At 37.8% G+C, this 10,000-nt stretch overlaps 1 protein-coding gene across 1 annotated transcript in view; it reads right to left on the bottom strand.

Annotated features, from left to right (window-relative positions):
* Positions 1-10,000, bottom strand: part of LOC135211835 (integrin alpha-8-like) — a 23,597-nt gene that overhangs the window by 3,367 nt on the left and 10,230 nt on the right. The window contains 10 exon segments of the mRNA XM_064245044.1: positions 819-838; positions 2,833-3,015; positions 3,349-3,577; positions 4,833-5,059; positions 5,628-5,700; positions 6,033-6,108; positions 6,844-7,013; positions 7,347-7,483; positions 7,900-8,000; positions 8,676-8,775. Of these exon segments, the coding sequence (XP_064101114.1) occupies positions 819-838; positions 2,833-3,015; positions 3,349-3,577; positions 4,833-5,059; positions 5,628-5,700; positions 6,033-6,108; positions 6,844-7,013; positions 7,347-7,483; positions 7,900-8,000; positions 8,676-8,775 (1,316 nt within the window).

Genomic DNA, 10,000 nt, shown 5'->3' with positions numbered 1-10,000 from the left:
GAATGGCACAACAAACCAATGCACGGACCAATATATGAGACAGACTAAAGAACTAGCTAGCGATATGACACGTGGCAATGGCTACAGAGGGGAGAGCTCAAGAAGGAAACTGAAGGAATGATAACAGCGGCACAAGATCAGGCCCTAAGAACCAGATATGTTCAAAGAACGATAGATGGAAATAACATCTCTCCCATATGTAGGAAGTGCAATACGAAAAATTAAACCATAAACCACATATAGTAAGCGAATGTTCGGCAATTGCACAGAACCAGTACAAAAAGAGGCATGATTCAGTAGCAACAGCCCTCCACTGGAGCCTGTGCAAGAAATACCAGCTACCTTGCAGTAATAAGTGGTACGAGCACCAACCTGAGGGAGTGATAGAAAACGATCAGGCAAAGATCGTCTGGGACTATGGTATGAGAACAGATAGGGCGATACGTGCAAATAGACCAGACGTGACGTTGATTGACGAAATCAAGAAGAAAGTATCACTCATTGATGTCGCAATACCATGGGACACCAGAGTTGAAGAGAAAGAGGGAAAAAATGGATAAGTATCAAGACCTGAAAATTGAAATATTAAGGATATGGGATATGCCAGTGGAAATTGTACCCACAATCATAGGAATACTAGGCACGATCCCAAGATCCCTGAAAAGGAATCTAGAAAAACTAGAGGCTGAAGTAGCTCCAGGACTCATGCAGAAGAGTGTGATCCTAGAAACGGTGCACATAGTAAGAAAAGTATGGACCTAAGGAGGCGATGGACTCCTAAGGAGGCGGAGCAACCCGGAACCCCACACTATAAATACCACCCAGTCGAATTGGAGGACTGTAATAGACAAACAAACAAAAAATAATGATAATGATACTTGAATTATGATCGAAAACCGTGAGAATGGTGCTTTTGAAACAATGATAATAATACCCAAATCCTGACCAGACACTTTGGTAATGGGGTTTATATAATATATATATATATATATATATATATATATTATATATATATATATATTATATATATATATATGTGTGTGTGCCCAACACAACCAAATTTCACTGGTTCCATGCAACGTAAAAACACCATACAAACATACAAATTCCAAGGTTCTTATCAAATCTTTATACCCCGGATACAACTAAGGCATAAAATCGACCTTGACATATTATGCTGTGTGTCTCCAAACGTTACTTCCCTCGGAGATGTGGAATAATAATGAAAACGTCATCCTTGTACCACAAGCTGTTATGACTCCCTGAGGGAAATGAGCACATGCCAAATATGTAATCATGGTACTGACATTTCGAACTGATCCGGGAATTGTAGCAAGCAGTGCCTCGGTGATATCGGCTTGTAGCGTCCGAGATCTTTTAGTTTGTAACTAAATGAATTTTTAAACTATTACGTTTTGATTTGGATTGATATTGATTTCGTAGCAAAGTGTTAATCTGAGTTTATATTTTTGTATTCAGAGAATTTTACAAATGATGTAAATTATTGAATTGTAATTGTATTTTTAAAATAAAAGATTAAAAAAAGTTAGGTTTTAAGAACAGTAGGTTCCATTACCTACTTGCTTTCCCCTACTTTTTAAAGTAGGGAGAAATTAGATATGTTTTATGGTGTGGTTTGACAAAAGCGAATTGATTTTATTTTATTAATAAATAAAGGAGACAAGAACTTATTTACCTTAAGAACAACAAAAACTATCTAATCTTATTTGGGGTCAGACCAGCGGATAAAAAATGCCAATAGTTTAATATCATCAAATGTAATATTTTGCGCCTTTGGCCGTTTTCATGAGTGCCACTGCTGCTCGGGGAGAGAGAGAGAGAGAGAAGAGAGAGAGAGAGAGAGAGAGAGAGATCCAAAGGGAAATTCTCCCTCCTCCCCCCCCCCTTGAGCTCGCTCTCACTTTAAAAGAGGGAGAGAGAGATAAGAGAATCTATAGGGAAAATATTTTCTCCCCTAAGCTCTCTCTCTCTCACCATTAAAAAGAGAGAGAGAGGAGGATTCAAAGTGGAAATTCCCTCGAAAACTCGAAAACTATTTCCCCGTTGAGAGAGAGAGAGAGAGAGAAATGGAGGCAAATTGCTGTTGCAGAATTATAATAATGCGAATTCCTAATCATTCATTACAAGCGAGTCGTAATCATTCACGCTTGGACGATAATAGGTCGGATACATGAAAATTCGGTTACAATTCAGAGCACGGAACATTTCTGAAGAGGTATCGTCGAGTTATCGTCGAGCAGCTATCGTTCGTATTACAAATTTGATGGCAATGGGAAGGGAGGAAAGACAGTTATTGCCAAATGCGAATTGCAGCCTTCGTTGCGGGAGGCTTAAGTGATTTTCCTGGCAAGATGATGATAATAATAATAATAATAATAATAATAATAATAATAATAATGATAATAATAATAATAATAATAATAATGTTCGTCAGGAAATGCATGGCAATGTTCCAATTGTTTTGAAGCTTAGCTGAAGCTTAGGACCGATTTTCTCTCTCTCTCTCTCTCTCTCTCTCTCTCTCTCTCTCGTACACTGAACCTCACCTACGTACACACTTTTGAAAGTGAACTTACTGTTGATGTAGGGCAACATATATCTACATTTAACAGATGGGTTATTATTAATCTCTCTCTCTCTCTCTCTCTCTCTCTCTCTCTCTCTCTCTCTCTCTCTCTCCTTCTTACTCTGATCAGGCACAACCGTGCATAGCTTTTTACATCATCTCTCTCTCCACTGAAGAAAAAATAAAAAAAATAAACCTCATGCACTCACGTAAAGCCCTACACACACACACACACACACACTTACCACTCGGTGAAGACCCGGGCACTGGTAACGACCTTGACCTTGGCCGAACTTGTTGTCCTTGACGTCTGTGTCCTTACTGTCGCTCTTGACCTCGAGGTCAATGGTCAGATAATCGAGGTTCCTCTTCTCCAGGTGCTCCATGAGGGCGTAGGGGTTGTGTTCGAAGAACAGGGTGAAATTGACCTGGGAAATGAAAGGCAATTGAATGTGGGTGGGTGCCGTCAGTGCACCGCTTTCAGTGCACTGTAGGCATTACTTGGGGTTCTTTGCGGCGTCCCTTAATCCCGTAGCTACGACCCCTTTCATTCTAATTAATTGTTTTGTACCCTCTCCTGTTACGCCTTTAATACCTTTTATTACTCCTAATTTGTCTTTCAGCGCTGAATAACCTCATAGATTGACCTCATGATAGGTCAGAGTGGTTGGCTTTGACCCGAAATTCCATATTCCATTCCATTATAAAGTCTTGAAAAATTACTGTCAACGAGAAAGTCGCCCTCGAAGTTCAATCCTCACCTTCTCCAAGGCTTCGATGAAGGTGAAGACACACGTGAACTCGTCGAATGACGTCATACCGACGAGGGTCCCGTACCTGCATTCTGGAATGAGACCTGTTCCTTCCACTCGGTGGAATTTGATGGATTCGGGGTGGTTGACCTTCACTTCCACTTGGTAAGCTGGGTCATGGCGGGCCTCTACCAGGACTGGTAGACTCATGTAGCCTTTTCCAATAGTCAGGGTTGTGCTAAGGGAAGGTTTTAATATTAACAGAATTGTCTTTGGTTCTTGAGAGTTATGGTACGTCGCGGAAAAGAAAATATCTAAAGGTTTCATTAAGGCTTCGTGGAAATCAAATCAAAGAACATGCTCGTATTAGCTAAAGGTTTCCTGAAGATTTCCTAAAAACAAATAGGAAATAATATTACATGAAGCTTTCAGTCAAAGGTGTCATCGAGACTTCTTGTAAAAATGGGAAGGAAGTATTGATTAAAGGTTTCTTCGAGACGTCTTGGAAAAACTTTTTTAAAAATGTGAAACAAAAGTTTCTTCAAGACTTCCTTAAAACAAAACGAAAAATAAAAATGTGAAGGTTTCCTGAAGATTTTGTTAAAAACGAAATGAAAATAATGATAATAAAAAAAATAAAGGTTTCATCAAGATTTCTTGAAAACAAAATGAGAATAAAAAGCCAAGATGATGGCTCTGATGACTGAGGTTTCTTGTTAACTTTTATTTTGTTTTGGATCACTGTGAAATCTGAGCAAATTTAGGAAAACTTGTAGATGGATGAGCCAACCGACTGTTACTTTGAGCGAGGACTTACAAAGGAGTAAAACTTTACTGATTCCCATCAACAGAAGTTAAATTGTACTGATTCTCGTTAGTAGAAGTAAAAACAACCAGGCAGTGCAATTAAATGTAGCTCATGATTATCATAATATAGAAGTTAAACTGTACTACTTCTCATCAATAGAAATAAAACTACTGATTATCATTAACTGCCATTAGCAAGACAAACAGCCAGATATTGCAGTTCAATATTTTTCATGATTCTCAAAAATAGAAGGGAAACTACTGATTCCCATTAAAAGAAGAGAAGTTAAACTGTAACGATTCCCATTAAAAGAAGAGAAGTAAAATTGTAATGATTCCCATTAAAAGAAGAGAAGTTAAACTGTACTACTTCTCATCAACAGAAATAAAACTACTGATTATCATTAACTGCCATTAGCAAGACAAACAACCAGACATTGCAGTTCAATATTTTTTCATGATGCTCAAAAATAGAAGTGAAACAGTTCTGATTCTCATTAAAATAAGAGAAGTAAAATTGTACTGATTCTCATTAACAGAAATAAAATTGTACTGATTCCAATTAAACTGCCATTAGCAAGACAACCAGACATTGCAATACAATGTATTTCATGATTCTCAAAAATACAAGTGAAACTGTACTGAATCTCATTAACAGTTAACAGTCTATAATGTTTTTCACTCACGGATAAGCCATAATGGACATATCGGGCTTGGAGAAACAGGTATTGTTGTCAGCACAGGTGAGAATGATGGAAGTATTGAAGCTCGTCGGACCCAGGCCATCCAGGACAGGTGGCACAGGTGTTGCCTGTGAAGTGCCAGGCCCGGCCGAGGCGTCCTGTGCAGGTGGTGGGTTCAAGATGACTGAGACCGAAACTGCTACAGGCTGGCCTATCACTGATCGGTCACTCTGTGGGAAGTGGTCATTTGGATTCAGTTTTAAGAGTTTAGTTCAATGGCTGTAACTCTGTTCACTGCTGCTTTCAATTTTTGTCAATTTTTGTTGATTTTATGTTCATTTATCTTTCATTTAATGTATGTCCTTTTAAATCATTTAATTCCCTTAATTTTAATGTGTATATTTTGTACAATTTTGTAAGAATAATTTTTTAGCTTTTGCATTTCTGAATTTTTAATTTTTAGTTTTGTTTTTATAATTTTACTAGGAATTTTATTTTTCATTTTAACAGCCTGATGATTTAATTAATTGGATAATTACGAAACGTCGCAATAAAGGCAGCCTGTACATCTGTGTGCGTCCTCTTCCCTTTATTGATAATTATTAATATGGACTGACTTCTGGCTCCTTGCATTAAGCTGCATATATATATATATATATATATATATATATAATATATATATATATATATACATACATCATACATGTATGTATGTATGTATGTATAGGATGTGTGTTATTTGATTTTACACTGCATTACTTCCACGTGAATCGTTACTTATTGAGGTGGGGAACATACCTTAGCAAAAACGTATATTCCACGCCCCCGAACTTTGCTCCCTACAGGCCGAATGGTGTAATTCATGTTGTACCTGCAGAAAAAAAAATAATCATCTATATGAAATAACTTAATAAAGTCCATTTTACATTGAATATTGCCATTGCATAAAGTATAATATTTTGTACGAGAAATTAAGCTTTAGCCTCCATGAATATGAGGTACAAGAAACTTTTTAGAAAATGGGTTGCTTTGAATGACAAAATGGAACAGTAGCTTCGTTTTTGTTTACACGTCTTTATATATATATATATATATATATATACTATATATATATATATATATATATATATATATTTATATGTGTGTGTATATATATATATATATATATATATATTATAATATATATTTCTTTCTTTATTTTACCTGTGGTCATTTGTGACCTTGAAGATAAACTTGGGCGATTCGGAGTTATCTTTCAAGACCATACGTAGCTGGGCATCTGTAAGGAATTAGCTATAGTTAGTATGGGCTATATAGTTAAGTTAGTATTGGGTATAGAGCTGTAGTTATGATGGGTTACATTAAAGTGCGTAGGAAATTCAAAGTCTGGTAATGATAATAGATTTGCTTTGTTTGCTGCAAAACAGCGCCGTAAATCCACTTACACTTCCGATGCTGAAAAATTTTGGTTAACAGCACCGTAAGTCCGGAACGACGTAACCCGAACCTGACATAACCCGGGGACTGCCTGTAAATCTTCTTATCTGTATCCTTTGTGTAGGAGATAGGGTAAGAATGAAGACCAAAAATAGTTGCAGGTCCACAATAATATAGTATGTGATTATATGGTCTTTAATGGGTATTAAGAGCTTTCGAACCTTGTACTAGGTTCATCTTCAGTCAAGTGGAATTGGCCTGTTCAGAAGTTTACTTCGATGTATTTTTAAAGTCATAATGTTCATTTGACTGAAGATGAACCTAGTACAAGGTTCGAAAGCTTTTAATATCCATTAAAGACCATATACTCACATACTATATTATTGTGGACCTGCAACCATTGCCATCATTTTCAACATGGAAAACCAAAGACCAACAAGTCTGGGTGCAGCTGAAGTCCTAAGGGACGCCGGAAACACCCTTTTAGCAGCGCCTACAGTGTGTTACGCGAGGTGCGCTGACGGCACTACCTTACCGCGAAGAGAGAACAGTTTGAATACCGTGGAAACCTTCTTACTTATGTCCTTGGTGTAGTTGAACGCCTTGTAATTGATGTCGATATTCAGGTAGAAGCAGACGCCCTTCACTTTCCTGTATCCCGCCAGCTCGTTGTCGCAGCTGTTCTCGTCGTTCAGCGTCTCGCTCTGGAAGCTGACCTCTCCGAATAAGGTAATGACCGGGGCTGACCTTTTTCCAAAAAAAGAAAATAATAATAAAAATCGAGGGTCTTGGTTTTTTTTTTTTTTTTTTTTTTTTTTTAGGCGAAGTTGGAGAGCGGGTGGGGATGAAGATGGGGGGGGTGACGAAGGGGAACTTTGGCTTGCAAAGTGCGTGTACTAAGATATGGTAATTATATATGGATATATAGCTATATATATATGATATATATAGTCATCATGACCATTAATATTATTACAATCATATTTTAACTAAAACTAACAATATCAACACCAGCTTCAGTAAATATTAGGCAAAACTCCACGTAACTTGGATCAAATCAACAACAATAGAGAAACTCACATGAGCAGGACGGCATTGTTAGAATCCACGGCTCCAACGACGACGTCCGGGTACCCGTTGCCGTCCATGTCTAGGCCGCCGTCTAAGCTGAAGCCGAAGCCTCGCATCGCGTTCGGGAATTGGGAGGCGCGGAGCATCTGAGGAATATTTGCAACAACGTTTTATGGTCTCCTTTTATATGATAATATTATAATATATATAGATGATATATATATTATATATAGCTATATAGATATATATGCACGCTTTAAAATGCCGAACGTGTGATGTTTGTGTGCAAATATACCGCAGTGAAAAATTATACGGTGTTGAACTGTTTCCTTGTACTTGAACACACAAATGTATATATGCATTTATATATACATCATAGATTGACAATGAATACTACTTATTTAATTAATCTCGCCTTACTACTTATCTCAGAGATAGTTCTCGCTCATAGTTAAAAACCCCCAGACATGTTTGTAATTCCCCCCACCCCCCACGCTCCCTTTCTACATAGCCTACCAAGTTCCTTACCTACCGCCAAACCGAGTTTAGTTCTCTTCCTTACCTGCGTCGGTTTTTGTATCAATCCCTTGGGGGAGCCGTTGTAGATGTAAACAATCCCTCCTTCGTCAGGCGAGTGAGCGTAGGGGGCGCTGATGGCTGCGTCTGGTAGCGAACAAGGGGGAAAAGCGGATTATAATTTTTTTTTTATATTATAAACTTTTGCAGATAGTTGGGTATATTTTTTTTCCACTTAAGAGCACATTATACCCGGAGAAAAGTTTCCACTAGTTGCATTGAAGTTTTGGCGATTATTTTACGAGACTGGCAAGAAAAATCAAGGGTTGCATTAAGAATGGGTTGCAGTTGGGATTAAACATAGTTGGAACTTTTTTAATTTAATACGTTTCTTTTAGGAGATTCTGTAATGTCTATACTTACAAACTGACGTACTAGCAGTCAGGCAGACAATAGCTTAACTAATATAGGTTTTGAGGTTTACTTCATTTAAGGTTATTTTTAATGCAAAGTACAACACGAACTCACAAAGATACACACACACATAGACGTATTTTACTTATAAGTATTTATAAAAGCACATTCCTCTTTTATGAGCTTATGTCTACAAACCCCTATTGAGTACTTATTGCAAGGTATTACGAGAGAGAGAGAGAGAGAGAGAGAGAGAGAGAGAGTCCCTTCATATTTACGCCTCGAGATGAAACATAGATAGACTCTTACATAGATGACACAAGGATAGATAGATCGATAAATAAATGGACTGTTTCAGAAGGATTCACTCTCTCTCTCTCTCTCTCTCTCTCTCTCTCTCTCTCTCACCGCCGTATCCGTCCCTGTTGATATCCCCTAGTCCTGCCGTGCAGAATCCGAAGAGACCCCATTCGACGAATCCTGGAATCTCCTGCTGGCCCTTGTTGATCTGCCAGAGCGAAAATGGAACGGATGTTAGCAAACTTAGTGTAATTGGAAAAGCAGTCAGTATATTAGGAAACTCATCAGGAGGGAATTCAGTGTATTAGGAAACTCAGCGTATTAGGGAACTCATCTTATCAGGAGATTCAGTGTATTAGGGAACTCAGGATATCATGGGACTCACTGTGTCAGAAAACTCAGGATACTAGGGAACTCAGTAAATTAGGAAACTCAGGGTATCAGGGAACTCACTGTGTCAGGAAACTCAGCATATTGGGGAACTCAGTATAATAGGAAACTCAGGGTATCAGGAAACTCAGTATATTAGGGAACTCTGTGTATTAGGAAACTCAGGATATCAGGATACTCAGTGTATTAGGAAACACAGTATATTGGGGGACTCAGGTATTAGGAAACTCATATATATATATATATATATATATATATATATATATATATATATATATATATTATATATATATAAAAATATATATGTGTGTGTGTGTGTGTGTGTGTGTGTGTTACGGCCATTTTGCAAAATTGGTCATCTTACAAATGGCCGGCCATCATACAAAAGGACCAAATTCGTGTTCATTTTGCAAAATGACCTTAATTTCTCAACATTTTGCAAAACGACCAAGATTTTGGTCAGTTTACAAAATAAACAGTGTTATTGTTGGTCCGTTTACAAAATCTCCGTACAGCAAGCAGCCAGATGGAATAAAAAGCTTGTCATTCACTTTTGCAAATTATCTCTTATAATATTGGTTCATTTACTGGTTCATTTACTCGTTTCCCACTACGGGTAATTGTACTGTATAATTGTCGATCATTCACTTATTATCGCCCCCTCCCACTCCCCATATCTCTCTCCACAACAGTAATGGGAGCTGACTGGTGACACTGTTGTCAGTAAGGCACTGCTGAAAGCCAGGAGGAAGACGACCAACTGTAAATCATCTCTTATAATATTGGTTCATTTACTGGTTCATTTACTCGTTTCCCACTACGGCTAATTGTACTGTATAATTGTCGATCATTCACTTATTATCGCCCCCCTCCCACTCCCCATATCTCTCTCCACAATAGTAATGGGGGCTGACTGGTGACACTGTTGTCAGTAAGGCACTGCTAAAAGCCAGGAGAAGACGACCAACGTAGTACTTTGTGTGCATTCAACTAGTTACTTGCCAAAACTTTATACGTTTTGATGTATTTGAAAGTTGTATTTT

This window comes from Macrobrachium nipponense, chromosome 40 (genome assembly GCF_015104395.2).
Source record: "Macrobrachium nipponense isolate FS-2020 chromosome 40, ASM1510439v2, whole genome shotgun sequence".
NCBI lineage: Eukaryota > Metazoa > Arthropoda > Malacostraca > Decapoda > Palaemonidae > Macrobrachium > Macrobrachium nipponense.
Note: the sequence above shows the minus strand (reverse complement) of the source record. Positions and strands in the feature narration are given on the sequence as shown.